This window comes from Telopea speciosissima, chromosome 4, assembly GCF_018873765.1.
Source record: "Telopea speciosissima isolate NSW1024214 ecotype Mountain lineage chromosome 4, Tspe_v1, whole genome shotgun sequence".
NCBI classification, from domain to species: Eukaryota; Viridiplantae; Streptophyta; class Magnoliopsida; order Proteales; family Proteaceae; genus Telopea; species Telopea speciosissima.
Genome location: NC_057919.1, coordinates 62,971,979 through 62,992,474, shown reverse-complemented (window position 1 = coordinate 62,992,474; position 20,496 = coordinate 62,971,979). Strand labels below are relative to the sequence as shown.

At 37.4% G+C, this 20,496-nt stretch overlaps 1 protein-coding gene across 1 annotated transcript; it reads left to right on the top strand.

Annotated features, from left to right (window-relative positions):
* Nucleotides 1–15,492: 15,492 nt before the first annotated feature.
* LOC122659525 (ethylene-responsive transcription factor ERF086-like) lies at nt 15,493–16,490 on the top strand. The gene has a single exon (XM_043854629.1). The coding sequence runs from the start codon at nt 15,495–15,497 to the stop codon at nt 16,488–16,490; it is 996 nt and encodes a 331-aa protein (XP_043710564.1). The 5' UTR covers nt 15,493–15,494.
* The last annotated feature ends 4,006 nt before the right edge of the window (nt 16,491–20,496 follow it).

Sequence of the window (20,496 nt, the reverse complement as noted above, 5' to 3'; positions counted from 1 at the left end):
ATTTGTTTGGGGTGTCTGTTGGTTGGTGTTGCGGCCGAGAACTTTCTTTTCCGGTCTGGTTTGATCTTGCACACAATAGAACCAAGAAACAGAGTGGGTGTGTATCCCAAAATGAGTTTTGGGGAAGGACTCTTCGATGCCTAGGTCAAATTTCAGAGCAACAGTTAAAGGAGTTGGGGATGGGAAGTTCCATTCCGGAGCTTTCAGACCTCAACCATTCTGAACATATTGTAGATGCTTACCCTCTTCTTTTCCTCTGCCTTCTTATGTATGACGTTGTCCTCGCCTCCTTAGGGTTGCGTATTCTTCAAGTTTGGCAGGAGATCCCAGCGGCAACCGTTACCGAGGCCACATGTAAAGTTCGTTGTGCACTCTTCAAGCATTAGGTTGTAGTAAAGGTTCAACCGGGTTATGGGTCTTTATTCCTTGGACCGTTTCCTGGTTCAACCTTCCTACACGTGTTCTCGTGGCATTGGTGAACATATTCCATATGTATCAGTTGGTTCGGTCCGGTTTTGATCGGGTTTAATCATTGCTTACAATCTGTTACTAGGCCAACCCAGAGCCAAACCATTAAGTAATTTTTGGTTTCGGTCTTGGTCCGGTTTTTATTGTTTTGTTATCAGCTTGTAATCGGGCTACTATGGAGTTAGCTCTGGTCCAGTTTCTGGGTTACATGTATACATAAGGAATCTAAAGAGAAAATTCTGTTTTTCTTAGTTTTTGGGTTTCTTATTGGGTTACCAATGGCCGGGTCTTGGTTTTTATTGGATTCAGTTTAATGTTCGGTTTCACTCGGTGGATTCAGTCGGTCCGGTTTGGCTTCGAGTTGTACTGGTTCCATAAAGCCCAACCCGAAATCAAATCGATAGGATTTTGGATTGGTTTGATTCGGGCTGAACCAGCCAGTTTTGGTCTGACCAGTCCGTGTTGAACTTTGACACCCTTAATCTTTGTAAGCACTTTGGAACCAATAATTTTCCTTTTAGTGTTGGAAGAACAATGTGACAAGTGGCAAACGCCAACTGGAACATGTTGGCATCGAGAAGGGGATGCTTTTGCCTACTTGGATCGAACCATGTGTGGTGCGACGAAAAAGCCCAGTATGGTTGTGCGACCGGAATGAAGATCCCCGGTCGAATAGATGCAGGGAAGTCTCTAGCCATGACCCATCAGCAGCAGCAAGGATACTTCACTGCACAGTGATTTTGTGGCAATGGGCAACCTAATGAGTAATCAAAATCCATGGTACCAACGCATAGTGACTGGCATACATGGAAGTGATAAGGGAGCAACCAAAGGTCTAGCTTGAGGATGGAAGGGGGCAGGCCCAAGCCCAACCATGTTGGACTTTTAACCTATTTTCAATACAAACCTAGTTTAGATCCAAGCCCATCTAAAACATTAGTATATGGGCCAGATCAATTTATGGATGGGCCTGTTTGACTCTGTTACAGAGACTTGATGTGCTTTTATTTGAATATTAACTCATGGAGAAGAGGATTATTTTTTGGAGTTCCAAATAAGAAGCATCTTTTTAATGTTCACACCCCCCCCCCCCCCAAAAAAAAGAAGAAGAAGAGAATATTCTTATGGCGAGGGATCATTGGTCGGCACGACGATGATGAGGAGGCCATTTTGGATACAAAATCATGAGTTTGAGGGGCATTTTGGTCTGTTTTTATACATGGGAATGAGTTTTATTCCATTTATCGATTTACATGCTCTAATTGGGGCTGGTGGACCCATCCGGGCAAAGTGTTTGGACAGGAGTAGGGTGGTCATTTCAGCCACCCTTATTAGAGGAACTGAGGAACTGGGTCGGGCAGGGAACCGGAGGAGATAAAGATATCCCATGGCTAATCTAGACCATAACCTCTCTATCCAATGGTTGGAATGGATATAACATCTGTTCATGTGACAAAATATTTGTCTCATGATATTTGAAAAAGTTGTAGACCCCGGTGACCATAATATTTTGCCTTATTTTACCTATTTGAATATTGGAAATGAGATTTTTGAGTATTCTCACAATATAGACCCTAGCAAATTGATAAACCCTACTACCATTGATGAAATTTAAGCCGAAGAAATAAGTAGAAGTAGCTTTAAAATTGTAAATAACATATTTTTTTGGGTGATTTTATATATTTTTAAATCTTTTTTGATTTGTCAATTTTCTTAAAAATTTGGACTAAATTTTTGGGAAAAATAGAATCAACTTAGCTATAGGTGCGATATTTTTGTCCAAACATTTTTTTGTGATATGCCAATAGATTTTTGGAACATTATTGTCACAAGGGTCTGGTATTTTCTCAAACATCACAAGACACCTATTCTGTCACATTGACATATCATTTGTTTGGTTTAGTTTTTATTCTTTTATCAGATCTTACCAAGGGCCCGTAGGCCACTAGGGGTGACAGCCCAAGAGGATGGCCAGGGTGGCATCCTAGCTCTAAGAGGAGAGGGCATGCCAGAGGGAGGATGGGGATGGGGGGAGGGGAAGTCGAACTAGCGACCTCTCCCTTGGTTAGTCATATGTCAAATTTTAAAGTCAAAGTCAATCAACATCACGTGTCTATCCAAGCATGTGTAAGAATTCTCTAGCCATCTTACTCAAAAAATAAAAAAAAGAAGAAGAATTACTCTAGCCAGTAGCCATTACTATGTACTCTCCCAATTTTGAGTGGAGAGAAACAATATTGAAAGAAAAAAAAAACCATAAAGATGAATGGTTCAGATCTTCTTGTGATATTTAGAAACATCACAAACAATAGTGACACTAACTTCCTTTTGAATATACTACATGTCAAAATTGAGGTTTCCAATTTTTCCCATTCAAAGTTTCAAACCTCCGATTGTTAATCATCTTTCGGGGAGAGGGTTGGTGCAGTTTTGAGCGAATAAGGGAACCCGGATTGGGCTCCTCTACAGTTAACGGTGCATCGCACATCTTGTGGCGTGGCACCACAGCTTGCCACATGGACGAGCTCCCCTTTAGACGGTCTGGATCGAGCTGAGAAAACTGAGCGTGGTGCACATGCAATGTACAAGAGGATTTCTAGATTTTGAAATCCGGATTTTCAGCTAAAACTTTTTTTTTTGGTTGAATGACCCTGTTTTAAATTATACTATAAAATATATATTGATATAAGGACTAAGTTTCCCTACATCCATAGAGGACGGTTCACCCACCATCCTAGGGTTCACAAACCCCTCCTAGGATTTTAGTATGTTCCAAAATACCCTCCCGATACCCTTTCCCACCCTCTCTCGCCCTGCGATGAATGGTTGCAGTCGCTTGTTGGCGTTGAAAGCACTGCTCAATGTTACACCCTATGCGTTTGCATTGCAAAGCCCATTCACCACAATAAAAATCCTCTACAATACCGGCAGGGCGGCAGTGCACATTCGACGGTACAGCAGAAGCCATGTGTGCCATGTGTGCCACATGGCCTCTACTGTGCCATCGGATGCACACTGCAGCCCCACTGGTACTATAGAGGATCCTGGTCCCATTCACCGTGGGTGGAGGGAAACTCAGTCTTTGATATAATATATTATAAACCTTAAACGTTACACACATTTTGTTATATAATATATTATAAACTAAGATCATAAGTGATATAATATATTTTAATATAGTGTTATTATGTAAAATTGATAATTTTCTCCCCGACCCAGTCCAGCCCAACCCATGCATCTCACTCTTTCCCCCACCCCATTATTAGGGCCAATCAGGGTCAGCCTGATCCATCGACCCTGGAGGCAAACCAGGATTGAATTTTTCAAGCCCCAAGTCAAGGTCAAGCCAGACTTGGGCCCAACTAAAGGGACTTAGGGTTGGACTAAAATTTTAAAAAGCTTGTCCAAACCCAACCTTGTTACAACCTTACTTTTTCCCTCATCTTCCCCACCACCTAAATTTTTTGGGTTTTTTTATAATTATCACCCCAAAATCTTTCATATTTACTATTACCCTCTCCCAAAACTTTGAAACAACTGTTACCATCCACTGTTGCATATTAATAAATAATCGGTCCCCAACGTTACAGACCTGTAACAGAGGGGGTGAGTCGTGAGAGTGTACGGTGGTCACAGATTTTTTAGGACCAAAATACCCTTTTGGAGGTGGTAATTGTAAAAAACTCCCACCCCATCACCGTCCCTTCTCCTCCTCCTTCTTCTCCTTCTTCTTCTTCCTCCTCTCCAACCCCCCCAAGATGGATCTTGAAGCATTTTCTTATCAAATCTTAAAAGTTCTTATTATCTGTTGCGAGCTAGGTGCATGAAATGCATATTGGAAATTGATTTGAAGAGATTAAAGCTATCAATCACTGATGCTCAATTGCTGATAGAGAGACCTTATCGATTGGCTCTGAGTTTTAGTAATCGAAAAAACCAACAAATTAAAAGAAAATTCACTCTAATTTTCATTTTAAATTGTTTGGGTTGGGAGAAAAATCTAACAAAAATATCTCGGAAAGAAGAAAATGAAGGTCCAAATTGTCTCTGATCTTTTGAAGTTAATTTAGGTCGAAATCAAAGCCTAGTTCGGAAACCTGAAATGGCGTTGACTTGAGACATCCATAGTTTACCCAAAGCAACCACCACTCTATCGTTCTTCCTCCTAAACTCTACTGTCGTCAAAGAGAGCTTTCCTCTACGTGCTACCAACTTAGCTTCAATCTCCACTTCTTCCTGAAGTTATAAATGATTTATTCAAGTTTTTAAACAATCCAGGTGGGAAAAGGAGAAAAAAAAAAAAAAAAAAAAAAAACAAGAGCATTTGGGAATTCGGAAGACGAAACCTCGATCTTAACCGTTGTGAAGTAAGAAATGTTGAGATTATTAGATACTTTGAAGTCACCTGTGTAAATCGATATAGCTATCGCCCCAACTCCATCGATTAGAGAAGCTAATGCTCCCACATGACAATTCCCTATTCTATCCTGCAAATCAATCAAATTACAATGAATTTGTATCTACCCATCTGGGTCTAACAAAAAATAAATAAATAAGGCTACTCATATAAGTAAATAACAGAGGTCAGAGCTACAAAAGAAAGGGAAGAGAATTGAAGGAAGGTAGGATACAGAGGAAGAGAAGAAGACGATAAGAGAAAATTAGGAAGAAAAAAAAAGGGAGAGATGATATCTGAGTGAGTTACAGCTAATTCTTTGTGAAGGATGTAATTGAAGAGCATGGAATCCCTTTGGACCTGTGTAAAGATTCCTTCTACGGTTGGGGTTGCAGAGGAGGAAGAAGAAGAAGGAGAAGGAGAAGGGATGGTAATGGGGTGGGAGTTTTTCACAATTACCACCCTAAAAAGGGCATTTTGGTTCTAAAAAATTCATGACAACGGCACACTTTCACGATTAACCCCTCCGTTACGGGTCTGTAATGGTAGAAGTCAATTAATTATTAAGTATATAACAGGGGAGGGTACCAGTTGTTTCAAAGTTTTTAGGGGTTAATAATAAATATGAAAAAAATTTGGATGATAATTATAAAAAACCCAAACTTTTTTTGGTTTTTTTCTCTTCTTCAAAAAATGATAAAGAAGAGAAATAGAAAGTAGTGGGATCGACAAAACCCCGGGTGGGCCGGAGATGAAAAGGTCCAAACTGTTTTGGGGAGTGTCGCTTTGGTGTGACAGTGTGAGAGAGAGACAAGGACAGACTTCCTCGACAACTGTGCCTCATTAACAAGGACGAAGTTCAGGGGAGGAGGTTCTCCCTCAGCCGTCCAATCCAGAATCAGACTGTCAGTATCTTTGACCAGTCAGTCCTATTTAGATTCGGTTTCACTGTTTCGAACGAGGCTTCCCACACTTGTCATCCGTACACCACACCCTACGCTATCATCTATAGTTCTATTCCCCACACCCCCCCAGCCAATGGGGCCCACCTCCGCCTCGTGCACTCAACCTCGTAACTGTATCTCGTGTTCCACGAGTGCACGTCTCGCTATTTGACACGTAGACCACACACAATGACTGTCAATAGAGTGGCATGTAGCCAATGTTGACCGGAAGATCTTTTAGAGTAGAAATTGTTTCCTACTCCACCATCACCTCCTCCTTCAATCACCTGTCAATCTTGCCATCATCACCGTTGATCGGTTGACACGATTTTGTAGAATCGACACGTCTGCATATGTGGGTCCCACATGGTCTGAGTTTGATGACCCGTCAACAGTATCCACGTGTTTAGTGGATCGTGTATCATGATATGATGATCATCATTGTCAGCATGATCGATCATAGTACACGCAAATAGTGTTATTAGGTGGTAACATCGTCTCTTTTCATTCTTAGTCAGGTGTCCATCTTTGATTGGCCAGATTAGTCACAGCCCACTTTTCTGATCCAGACAATATCTACGGAAGATCTTTTTCCGGAATTTATTTCTTCTCCTCCCCCTTCTCTCTCCCCACATTTATAACTGAAAATAAAGAGAAATTAAAGCTTTAATGAGGCATTGGTTAATCACTTAATCTTTCACCCCAAAAAATAAAAATAAAAAATAGGCATTGATAAGTGAAAAAACACATTGAGGATTAAGTAGGGATGTCAATTTGGGATCAGAATTGGGAACTATCTCAGAATCGTCTCGCTAAAAGCCGGTATTGGATCGTCCCATTAATAACTGGGATGGTACTGAGATCTGATTTTAGTACCGAATAATAAATGAGACGAGACGGTTCTAGGACGAGATTTCTAATGGAATAAGTATCGGATACCGATTAGGTACCAGATGGGACCAGAACTATCAATACCCTTTCAAATGGTATATTTCATATTCTTGCATTCAAGCTTTATGGCTGGAGTTTGATGTATTTGGGTGACATTTTCTCTTATGGAGATGTTACTTGATAGACCTCCAATTCTATTTCTATAAATTTGTTTTATGATAGCATTTTAACTGCATATGGACTTGTTTATTTCATCCTTGTTAATTCTTAGTTGTCATTTTGAGAAGGTCATATGTGATCTGAAGAAGTAAAACCATGAAATTCAATTCATCATGGTTTCGTATCTAAATTACTTTCAAAAGTAATGAATGCCTTAGATCTCATAATAGTGAAAAGATCCACAACACTATTAATTAAACCATCTCATGAGAAACCATTAAAGTTCTTTTGCCCTTTTCCTACCAAGCTAAGAACCGTTTAAGAATCAGTACCATCCTGTCCCGTTGATAATCAGGACCGAGACCTAAATTTGATCCCGTTAACTAAATGGGATGGTACTAGGGCTGACACCTTTGGTACCAGTACTGGTACAGACCCGTCTCGAATACCGGGAACCGTCCCATTTGACACTCTTAGGATTAAGGGTGTCAATTGATATGATTTCGATAATTTGGTACGATTTCAGTTCGATGGAGGAGACATTTAAAATAAATAAAAAAACAGAGAAACCAAAATCGTACCGTACTATGAACTCGAATATACTTTTAATACCAAAACTATATCGTGTGGATACAGTTTTTATTCGGTTTGGTTCAATTTCAATACGATGTTTATAGGTTTCATAAACCATATCTCATTATCACGATATCTGAGATACATAAACTATAATTATTATACATGTGTATATTCGGTTCGGTTCGAAAATAGGTAATTTGGTATGGTACGATTTGTACTGAACGATTTTTCCTTAGATATCGACACCGTACAATACCGAATAAGATTCATTTTCTTGATACCAAAATCTTACTGATTCTTATTTAGTTCGATTTGGTATGGTTTTAAACACGATTGGTTTCGATTCCAAATTGACTATCGTATATGCATTGATTGCTACAATTAAAACGTGGCTTTTTTGTCAGAAAATAATTTTATATTAACATCGGCCAAATATGGATTTATATAATTGGTCTGTATCAATATTAGAGCAAATGACGTTCAAATCTTGTTTTTTTTTTTTTTTAATCTTTTCACTAAAAGTCAATTTGTATTAAAAAGAAAAATAATTACAAGGAGGAAAGAAGGGTATACCACCATACCCTGCTTAAATACAAAAACAAAAGATTAAGAAGAGTCCACCTTCGGTAATGTCATCAGCAAACTCTTTTTAAATCCAACTAAAAACTAACAAAATCGAAATCTTGATCTATTCGTAGCATCGAAAAAAATTCTTCCTTGTTAATGAGGAGACTTTAAGCTTATGCCTTCTTGTATTGTGCTTAGGAGAGGGTTTGTCTTAATTGACACCTCATGTGCGATCCAATCACTAGATTTCTAGAGAATAGTTTTTACTGACCATGAAAAAAATAAAATTTTGCCGTGGGTGAAGAAAATCTAGTCATTAGGGTGTTATTATTCTTTTTGCCCCCTACTTCACAAAATACGAAATGCCCTTGACATTATTCCTAAAGTCTCATCCAACCATCAAAACCTATGGTTTAAGAGATTCTATTTTCACCGTGGGTGAAGGAATACTCGGTTTAATTTCTTGATTCAAAATTAATCATAAACCTTCATCAATATCGGCATAGTACCTTCTATTTTTCAACCATCCATTCGTTGGCATCCATCCTTCCAAAGTCCTAGATCTTTTCGATGTTTTATTTTGCCACTTGATCGGGTTCATTTTAACAGAAACATAGCATTGAACAAAGGCATTGACCGGGTGTAAATTTCAGACCCATCCAACCAAACCACATATCAAATATTTTTGCAGCATAAAGAAAACCTCTAAACTAAAGAATTATCTTTTAATTAGTTTGAGCCTTATATCAAAACATTCTTATTCACAATAATAGAATTGTCTTGAATTAATTTTCAATCAAACATTGGGAGTGGTTTTCTAAGACAATACTTCTATGATAGAATTCATGAACAACATAAATATCTATCACATGGCAGGTTGGATGGAACTCCGATTTTCTTATTGACTCTAAAGTTCCTTGTTTACATGCCAATTTTTAGTTCAAACAAAATTGGTCAAGTAGTAAACTAAAATTTTAAAAATCTAGTTTATTGAAAAGAATGAGAGACTAAAATATACGTGACTAGGTAAAATTTGATGTGTGCCGCGTGGCTCCACGCCTAGACACAGGAGCACGCAAATTTACCAATCAACCCCTCTTGAAATAAAAAATCACATTCGTGTTGATGTCCATGCACGCACTTTCATTGGCCCCGCACTAATGCAGGGACTGCATGACCAAGCAACGATCTCTTGCCGTTATTAAATTTTCTATGACAAAATAAATGTTATAAACCTAGGGTCTCTTTACTTGAATGATCCATTTAATAATCGGAATATTCTGTAATTTTTAAACATTGCATACATAAGATCATTTCTACCACCCTAAAGGGTGGAGGGAGAAACAATTAGAGAGAAAGAAAAAAAAGGGGACTCAGTTCTTTCACCCATGGTGAAGGAGGAATCCCTTCACCATTATCATTGGTTGTGCGTAGGGATGTAAATGAACAGTCGAAATCCGTTTCCATAACCGTGTCTGTATCCGTTTAGCAATATCCGAATCCGTCCAAAAGCTAAACGGATACGGATACAGATAGACTATAGCTATCCGAAAAGCTATATTTACATGTAAATGGATAAAATTTTCGATCCGTATCCATGTCTGTATCCGTTTAGCGCTATCCGAATCCGTTCGAAAGCTAATGAGATGTGGATGCGGATATAGCACTATCCGAATCGAATCCGATCCGTTTACATCCCTAATTGTGTGATTGAACTAGAAGATGTTTTCAACCTTCTACAACAAGGGGTGGGAGCTAATGATGACAAGAGAGTCCAATTACAATATCAAATCAGAACCGAAACTCAAAATTTAAATCGGAATGCATGTCCAATTGATTAGAACCAGAACCGGTTTTTTTATTAATGTATGTTAATTTTGGATGAATGTACCACACAACTCACCACATAATGGGCCTTTTGAGGTTACTGTTACAGCCAAGCTTCCTGTGAATTCTGATTCGGTGGTGTACTAAAATTAGATTATCCGAGTAGTCCAACTTTTGCAATCCTATAAGGTGTTCAAAAAAAAAGAAAAAGGAGAAAAACCAAAACCATTATTACAGATGGCTTCATATCTAATTTGTACACCTTAAAACTTCAATTGCACCTCATACGCAGAGTCAGACATGTTAGAGTTTTCAATTAAGTGGGGCTTAATTAATTATAGAGTTAGTAGTTTGATGGGAGTTTACATATATGAACCAGTTTGATCCGTCACTCTCATAGAGATAAGTCAATCATATTCATTGTGGAAATGAACTAGGATTGAGATAATATTATAAATACTATGGTCTTGGGTCTCTGCAATCTATGTTCAATATTCCTCTCTGTTTCCTCCCACAAAGAAGAGAAACAAGGACTGACAGAAGGCTGTAGAAGACTCAGATCAAAATTGCTATTATCATTGAGTATCTTGAGGTATCTTGAATGTTCGTCAGCAACATACAAATGGTGTAAGATACGCCCAATATCTTCTCTATGTTTCATCACATCGTGATCTAAGTTTCACTATATGGTTTACGATCGAGGTTTTTTCCCAAAGAATTTTTTCTAACACATAGATCATGCATGGATTAAGTTCAAGGATAAAGACTAACATACATTCCCTGCCTCTTCTCCAAGCACACAGTTTATAGATGGGGACTTGATAACACAAATAATTAATTTGAACTCATCCCTAAAAAAAAATCATTGAAGAAACTAACAACTAAGGGTGTCAATCGATTCAATTTTTGATTTGATTTTGATTCAGTTTAAGATGTAAAATGAAGAAATCAAAACCAAACTGAACCAATAACAAAAATACCTTTTTAAAATAAACCGAACTGACTTGATTCGATTGAACTTCGGTTTCTATTCGGTTTAGGTCTTACTTTAGCATTCATGAATCACCCACAAAGTCATTTCATCAATAAATAATAAACAATACTAAGAATATAACTACTAATAAAGGTTTCCAGTTTTCACATTCATGAATAACTGACAAAAACATTTCACTAATAAATAATATAGAATATTGAGCCTCCAACTAATTATATAAGTTCTGTTTTTTAGGTAAACCTGTGATACAATATTCAGGCCAGATGTATTTCAATTTTGGATTGATTTCATGAAATTGTCAAAGATTAGATTTTTTTTGTCATGAAATTAAAATTGTTTTGGTTGTATCAATCTGAAATATTTCAAGAACAAGAAATCTATTTGGTAGTTCAGTTTCCAACAATAGATTCTTTATATTATTTGGGTGTGGGTGATGGTGGCAAAGGCAGGGACGGGAAGGTGTTGGTGGTGGAATGGTGGTGGGGTGGTGGCGATGGTGGTGGTGAGACCATCAAGAGAAGAAGGGTAGCGTTTATTTTTAACATGAAATTACTATTTTACCCATTAGATTAATCATGTGTTTTTTCCCCCAAAAAATAAAAGGGGAAAGAACATGAAAAAATACAAGGAGAAAGCTCCACAACAAAATAATAGACTAACCTACAGCCTAATCAAGCTGAAGGGAGACCATCTAAAGAGGAACAAAGGACAAAATCAAACCCAAACAACCAATCACCTGTAGATAAAGTTGACCTTTTTCTCAATAAGATTATAGGGAGAAATGGGAGGAATCACCCAACTCCAGTTTTGATTCTTAGAAGCTAAGGAAAGATTCTCCCAATAAAAAAAAAGGCACCATTAGATCCAAATACTTCCCCACTATTAACATAAAAAACACTATCATCCACTATAGCTGGAGTGGTCACCACGCCCCCATTAGGATTATCAATTGACACATCCTGCGCCAACTTGAACTTAAAATGCTAGGTGTTATCTTCCATGATATTCTCCTTCAATTACTGAATATTATGAGTTGGCTTACAAATTGGCAAACCAATTCTAGAACATGCCATCTCGGTATTTAACGACTCAACATCCAAGATGATTTGAATTCCACCTCCAACATCTGAATTTATTTTTTGTCCATCAACTTCATAGTGCAATAGTATTCAATTATCAATTCTATGTTTGTACTTGGTTCACAATGCTTTTATATGTAAATTACGTAAATGCATGATGATAAATTAATCAAGGAGATTAAGAAAAGATATATTTGAGATAAAATAAAAAATTTATGAGGTAATTGTGATAAACAAACGATTCATAAACGAGTTTAAACATGTTGGACTAAATCGAAAACCTCTCGATCTATTCCCTTACACCGTGAACGACATGTTTAGCTAACGTATCGGACCAATTCGAACTTCCACCAGTCGGAACAGAATGGGCCTACCGGTGCAGCCTAGAATTGACACCTCTATCTTGTACATCCAAATGAAAAGGGTATGCTCAAAATTGTAAGCTAAAGATGATTATGTAGGTTCTAGTTTTTCCTTAATTGGTAATCAACCTACCTAGGCTAAATCTATTAAGAGAGAAAGGGTTCCAGATGAAGGGCCTGCCATTGCAGACCACAGGCAAAGATTGATCCTCTATCACATGTGTGTGTGAATCCATCTTTTGTTTCTTTTTTCAGTGCAACCCTTGAAGATATTGTCTCTTAAAATATAAATGAAGAAATCATGGTTGTCTTATTGTAGTATTTAATAATCCTAAACCAGGAGAGAAGGTTAGCATTCACTAACCCTGTTGTAAAGTCTCTCTCTCTCTCTCTCTCTCTCTCTCTTTCTCGTCAAAGTCCAAGTCCTAGTCCTAAGAAAGACATGATTTTTTTCCAGGAATTCCGGGGTAACCTTTAACTCTGGAGAAAAGCATGTGTGTTTGGAGAATGTGCACAACTCCAATTAAGAAGACCCACCAATGCAAATTCCTACTTTGGGATTGTGAGTCTTCTCCAGATGGAAGGATTTGAACATGAGAAAGAAAGTTACAGAAGAGAAGGAAAGGAAAGGAAAAGAAAAGAAAAGTCCCATTTCACCATCAACTTTTTTTTCTCATTTTATACCATACCCATCCATCTATCAACCTTTTTAAAGGACTACTGCACATTCCACATCAATATTGTTTTTCTATAAATAAATTGTGTGTCTTGTCTACCCAACTTGCTCACATCTTTTGAGATGGGACTTGACTGTCCTAGGAGTGCCCCCCCAACTCAAGTGGCACTTAAAACTGAAAAATCAACTAATCACTGCAAGTTTCTTCCTCTTAGCAACAAACCCACCACCATACAAGGTAACCAAGTCTTAAATCTCCAAATCTTCCATCACTTGCTAATACCACTAACAGAAAGGAAACCTTTTTGCCCTTGATTCCCTCTGTGAATCACGTTTAGTACTTCATATGTTCCTTTATTGGAAGGATTTCTTGCTATTCCCTTCTTCTTTATTTTCTTCTCGCTATATTAACAAGGTCCTTAGTTAAATTACACATTACCCCTTGGTTTTCACACGAAACTTAGATCATTCTTTGGTTTTTGAAAAAATTCAAATCACCCCTTCTACATTAATGGTGTTAATCTGCGATTAATTATTGGTATGAAATGACTATTTTACCCTTGTACTAAAATATTAGAATTAAATTTATAATACTACCCTTCCTTCATCTTCAACATTGGTCAAGGGTAGTCTAGGGATTTAAATTTATTTAATTGGTTGATATTATCACTTAATAGCATAAAACTAACGGTAGGGACTATTTTGTCATATTGGAATCTAAACCAGGGGGTGATTTGAGGTTTTTCAAAAACCAATGGGTGATCTGAGTTTCATTTGAAAACCAGGGATGACGTGTAATTTACCCTTGTTTTTATTATAAAAAAAATGGACCAATACTTAAATATGGGTAAACTCCAAGGGTGTAGCTCATTTGGCAAGAGATCGAGCGTGCATAAATCGACATGCATCTTGAATTCGATTCCCTAAATCCCTTTTAGAGCCAGCCCACGGCTTCCATTGTTTTCGATCATAGTCTGATACGCATGTGTAGGGACATACGCGCATGCCTAGGGAGTAGGGACTAGTCAAGCCAAAGGTCCAAACATTCTCATTAGAAAAAAAAAAAAAAAAAAAAACACTAAACATTGGGTTCAATGCAGCTATCCTAAATATTATTTGTTTGATCATGATATCCTTAATATTGGAAGAGTCAAAAAGGAGTATCCATCTCATACTTGCTAAATTTCATTAAAACAAGATTATATAAAAATGACTAGTGAAGTGGATGGTGAAGTTTGACCAATTTAATTTTAATTACTTTATGTTGTTCCCAAAACCATTTATGTTGTGGAAGTTTAGGAAAAGAGAGTAGTCATAAATTTCCCTGTTGGATCTACTAATCAAATAGATTAATCTCTCACACTCATATCATTTATGTTTGCTATTTGAACTTTTTGATTGCCCTTTTGACTCCCAGCCTTTTCTGATTCCTTTTGGAGACCCTTAGACCCCATTGTTTCTTTGGCTTGGATTTTTCTAGATGTACTTGAGATAGCATGAACATGATCAAGAAACCATTCCCAAATGGATCAAACCTGTTTCATGTTTTATGCACGGTATCAGAATGGGTATCGACAATATATAAAATCGATACGATATCAATATGGAATCAGCATGGATCGACTGTATCAGACAAGAATACTTCTGAATTTTCTTTAAAAAAATTAGTTTTCTGATCATTTTACCCCTTGTCCGTACCGTGCTATTGATACAGTATCGATATAGTATCGATATCGATGACTAGCAAAACCAGTACATATCGTCCAATATGATACCGATACTTAGAACCATGACCTGCTTGCATATTAATTAGCATCAGTCAACTGCTACAGTTCTAGTCCCTAGCTAGTATCATATCTAATTAATACCATGTGCTTTATGATTTGAAGAGCAAATCAAAAACTTGATATTTCATGGCTATGAAGCAGACAAACACTACATGGTTCCATTTTTAAGGGATTCTCTTGGAAAAAGAGTTTTTGATATAAGGGTAGCTTCCAGTTTACTATACAGAGCCATTTAACCAATATCTTTGTCTAATTTTAATTAGATCATCTTAACTGCTCCCTTTGAAAATATTGAAGCAGACAAGAATTCTTAAGGAATTAAATTGAATTGTTATCTGAGAAACACATGCACCCATCTAAATCAGAAATTTAGAGAACCTAAGGGCTTTGACACATATATACTTGAATGTTATTGGAAATTGGAACAAAGAATCCCTTCAAAATCACAATAGAGACTAGTAGAACTAAGTATCTTTCTTCAATTCAACCCAAACTACTGGTTTCCATAGATATTATAATAAGAAATCAAGAATATAAAAAAATAAAAATAAAAGAAAGGTATGTTATTCAATAAGTGACATCTGCCTTGACCCTTTTTTGAGTTTTTTTTTTTACTTTCTCCCCATCATCATATATCACAGTCTTTATAAGTCCTATAACTCTCAGAAACATTCACTCCAACTAAAGACTTCACTTCTCAACATTCCAACTTCTCTTTCTGTTACCAATTACTCTGACATTCCCTTCTCTTCCCTCTCTTCTTCTACAATGTCCACTTCCTATACCGTCAAAACAGAAGAAACCAACTCTACTCTGGCTGGTTTCTCTAAAACCCAATCCAACACACCTTCATCCCAGTCTAATGAGAGGAGAGGAAGAAGAAAACAAGCAGAGCCAGGGAGGTTTCTCGGCGTAAGGCGCCGCCCTTGGGGAAGATATGCTGCTGAAATCAGAGACCCTACAACCAAGGAGAGGCACTGGCTTGGGACCTTTGATACTGCTCATGAAGCAGCTCTTGCTTATGATAGAGCTGCTCTCTCCATGAAAGGAACCCAAGCAAGAACTAACTTCATTTACTCTGACAATACCAACTTTCACTCCCTCCTCACACCTTTTGATGCTCAACCCTTCTTACAACCTTCACTGTTCCTTGCCAATGCCAATGCAAGCCCTCAGGTCACTACCACACAAACCAGCACTGACCAGTGTAAGCCTAAAGCTTCCAATGAGTCAGATTCCATTAATGATAACTTCTTTTTCTCTTCTGATTTTGAGTCAGGTTACCTAGAGAGTATCCTTCCTGATAAGTACTTGAAAAATGCTTCAAAACCCACAAATTTAAGTGTCCATGATTGTAGTAGTTTCAGCACTTTCTCTGAGACACAGAACCCAATCATGATGGTTCCTTCTCCTCTGGAAGTTCAACATCATAGCAACAACAACAACAATACAGCTTCAATGGAAAACTTGAATGGATCAGCAAAGGATTTGGGTTTGAACTACACCAATAATAATCTCCCTTTTTTGGAAGAGTTTAATAATGGGTTTTGGGGTTATGAGCAGTCATGGGAGCTTGCTACTGCAATGGAGGAGAACCCATTAATGGTGGAAGATGAGTTTCTTAATGGAACTTTCTACCCTTACATTGACAGTCCTGGGTACGGGTTCATGCCACCTCAGATTACTACTCCTTCTGAAACTTTTAATTCTCCACCACTTTCCTCTTGTAGTGATGTGATAGACTTGGGTTACTCTTTATTTTGAGGGCTGTTTGTGGTTCTTCTTGATGTAAGCATTTTAGCAATTCTCTCTTAATTTTTTCCCCTTTTTCTTGTTATCTGCCACTGTTCTTAACTGTAATTACACTGTAGAGTGTGAACTTCCCATCAAATAGAAAAAGAGAGAGAGAGAGAGAGAGAGACAAAGAGAATGTTTTGGTTCTCCTTTGAGATCTGATTAAGTCTTCTGATGAAAGATTTCTCCAAGTAGTAAGCTCCAGAATCACAAAAGAATGTTCTTACTTCTTTAGACTTGCTTTTCTTGGCTTCTTGTGTGGGTGGGTGGGTGTGGGTGTGTGTTTGTTGAAGGGTTTGGTGAAGTAGAGAACTTTTCAGAAACCAAGTCTCACAAGTCATTAATATATATGGAAAAAAAAAAAAAAAACTTCTCTAATCTTTCTCTTCTTCACATAAAATGACCTCTCTACCTCCTATTTGAACTCCTATAAGCCATTTGGGTTTGTTCAGATAATCCTTATCTCGCATTGTAATATTAATTATAAGTTTCTTAATAACCCTTCAAACCCAAAGCTAATAGTCCTTTTTTTTTTTTTTTATATATTTATGGTACTTGATAATTGAGTACAAGATGATCAACAAAAGTTTGGTTCAAGAAGGGAACTGTTGATCTGTCACCATTGGTTGGATTATGTCATAGAGTATATATATATAGGCCATTGTTGCAGGAGAGCATGCATGGTGTAATATGGTTACTATTGGCTCAACCACTGTTTACCGAGCAAAAAGATGGAATTTGTAAGAAACCCTAATTGTGATAGGAGTCCTAATGAAATTTTCATTGCTAAAGAAGGTATTATATGAGGGTGGACCTTGGTGCAACGGTTAGGTTGTTCCATTGTGACCAAGGGGTCACAGGTTCGAGTCTCTGGAAACAGCCTCTTTGCAAAGCAGGGGTAAGGCTGTGTGCATTATGACCCTCCCCGACCCTGCAGTGGCAGGAGCCTCGTGTATTAGATTTACTGTAATGACGCTCCTGTACTAGATTTACTGTAATGAAGGTGTTATATACAAAAGAGAATGGAAAGAAGACAGAAGGAGAAGAGTTGATAATACCATTAGTATTCAATACCTGAAAGAGAAAAAAAAAAAAAAAAAAAAAAAAAAAAAAAGAAGAAGAAGAAGAAGAAGAAAATGTCTGCCAAGTTTGGTTTTATGGAATCCAAGGAGCTGGATTGACCTCCATCCAAGAACCATGGAGTCTGCAAACCAATCTTATATTATTCAGTTCCAAATATGTTGCAGGGATACATTGCAAATAGTACCTCAGGTTTTTTTGGCACTTCCATCGCAGTTTCTACACAGGTATTACTGTGACCGCAGTCCCATGAAAGCAAGTTAAACTCGGTAAGCTTCTGCTTCTTCTACCTTCTGGGCCAGACTTCTCATGAATCCCAGGTTTTTAGAATCAGTAACAACAGTATCCATAATCCAAGAGTTGATGGGTGAGCACACCTTGGACTTCTCAAAGCTTCTCTTCTTGTGCCTGTCAAAAGGCATCAAATCATAGAATCTCATAGTAAGCTTCTTGCACCCCCAAGCAGTATTCTTAAGTACTTCTGCTTCTTCAACCTTAGAATTAAGCAGGATTAATTCTCTAATCACATTAGAACCTGAGAACAGTAGCTTAGCCAAACATGCACCAAGAATTCTGCACTTTTCTAATGGCCTAAATGTTGGGAATTGTCACCTCATCATCACATGAATAGAAGTTCCATCTTCCACCTTTAACCTAAAGATCTTGCACTCTATAACTAACCAACCCTTTTCATTATTTAAAAAAAAAAAAAAGCTGTTCAAAACATGTCTAAATCACATAAGCTTTTCTGGACTTAGTTTCTCTCTACCCATGGCAAAGATAGAATCGCTTCATCCACCCCATTTGACTGTCTGATTGGACTGAAGAAAGGTATTTTAACCATAGAAAATACAGTAAAAGTGCTTGGATGGAAACTTGAGAATAGTTCTCCCAAGATGAGATAAAATTAAGCTATGACCTAATTTTTCTGGTTTATGTTTTCATCAGGTCCTCATCCAAGAAATAAACAAAAAAAATGTTTTCTAAGAACAAATAATAATATCTCAAAAAACAGGGTAGATCACAACGAAAACGTAGATAAAATGATAAGAATGGTCGAACTGTTCATGTACTAAACCTTCCGAATTATATCAAAATGTATGTGTAATATCTAGCACTTCAGGCAGATCAAAATTGTTCCAAAGATTTCTATCAAAACATGATATAAAGGGAGAAACAGTTTTCCTATATATGTAGTAAGATCTAAGCCTATCTCCTACTAATTTCACGGCCTCACGCTTTCTTCACATGGAGCTTCACCTGAATATTATCATCAGTCATAACTCTTTCAGCAATGGTGTATGGATATGTGCAGTCACAACCCTGAACGTCGGATCTGTCGATCGAAACGACCAGAGAATTTCCTTCCATCGAAATTTTCAATCCGTCTATTGCTTTAATCTCATTGTAGTCGAGGGACAACAAAAACATCTCACAGGTAGATACTGTGTTCCAAGATCACTCTGTAAGAATTTTCAAAGCTGAAATAATGGGCTTAATTAATTATTGGGTCCGGTATTTAGATGGAAATCCTAATACATGTGCTGGTTCAAACCTTTCACCTGGTTTTAGAGATGGGTCAACCCAAACCCATTGTAGAAGTGGATTAGGGTCTTGGGACAATACTACTAGTACTATAAAGAAGGGTCCATGGAGTCACGTGATTCATTATTATTTTTTCTCCTACAAGAACGAGTTTACTTTGGGTGAAGAACAGGAGGCTGCAGAAGATCTCTTCAAAGCTTGATTCGTCAAGATATACTTGGGTTTATCATATTTTATTGTTCTTCATCAACATACCAAAGGTGCAAGGTATATTCACTATCTCTCTTCATCTATTTATATTAATGGTTGCATTCTAGAGATCTATTTGGGCCAACTAATTGAGATTTTTTCATTTAAACTCAAAGATTTCTAACAATTGGTATCAGAGCATCACATATGGACCTAGAATCAACCATGTTAAATGGATTTAAATAGATCTTGAAAGAGATCAAAGTTTTTCCCAAATTTTTTCCAAAACCTTATGAACTCGTACACGTTTCCGCCATTGTTGGTTTTTTGGCCGGTGAAAATTAAAACCGACCACATCAAAATTGTTCCAAAGATTTCTATCAAAACATGATATAAAGGGAGAAAACAGTTTTCCTATATAGGTCGTAAGATCTAAACATATCTCCTACTAATTTCACGGCCTCACGCTTTCTTCACATGGAGCTTCACCTGAATTTTATCATCAGTCATAACTCTTTCAGCAATGGTGTATGGATATGTGCAGTCACGACCCTGAACGCTGGATCTGTCGATCTAAACAATCAGTGAATTTCCTTTCACCAAAACTTTCAGTTCGTCTGCTGCTTTAATCTCTTTGCAATCAAGGGACAACAAAAACATCTCACAGATAGATATTGTGTTCCAGGATCCTTCTATAAGAATTTCCAAAGTAGAAATAATGGGCTTAATTAATTACTAGGTCTGGTCCTTAGATGTGAATCCTAATAAAGTACCATAAAGAAGGGTCTCTGCAGTCACGTGATTCATTATTACTTTTTCTCCCACAAGAAAGGGTTTACTATGGGTGAAGAACGAGGAGCTACAGAAGGTCTCTTCAAAACTTGATTCATCAAGATCTACTTGAGATTATTATGTTCTATTGTTCTTCGTCAATATACCAAAGATGCAAGATGCCTTTACTATCTCTCTTCATCTATTTACATTAATGGTTGTGTTCTAAAAGGAGCACGGTGATCTGGGCTTTAGGGATCTAAGTTTACAGATCAAAGCACTACTCTCTAGGATGGCATGGAGATTATGGAATGAGCCCGAGCCAATGTGGGCTAAGTTTATGAAAGCAGTATTGTTTTTTAATAGAGATTTCCCCTTTGCAAAGTTAGGA

Coding starts and splice junctions, on each gene's coding strand:
- LOC122659525 (XM_043854629.1), top strand. CDS start 15,495: ATGTCCACTTCCTATACCGTCAAAACAGAAGAAACCAACTCTACTCTG.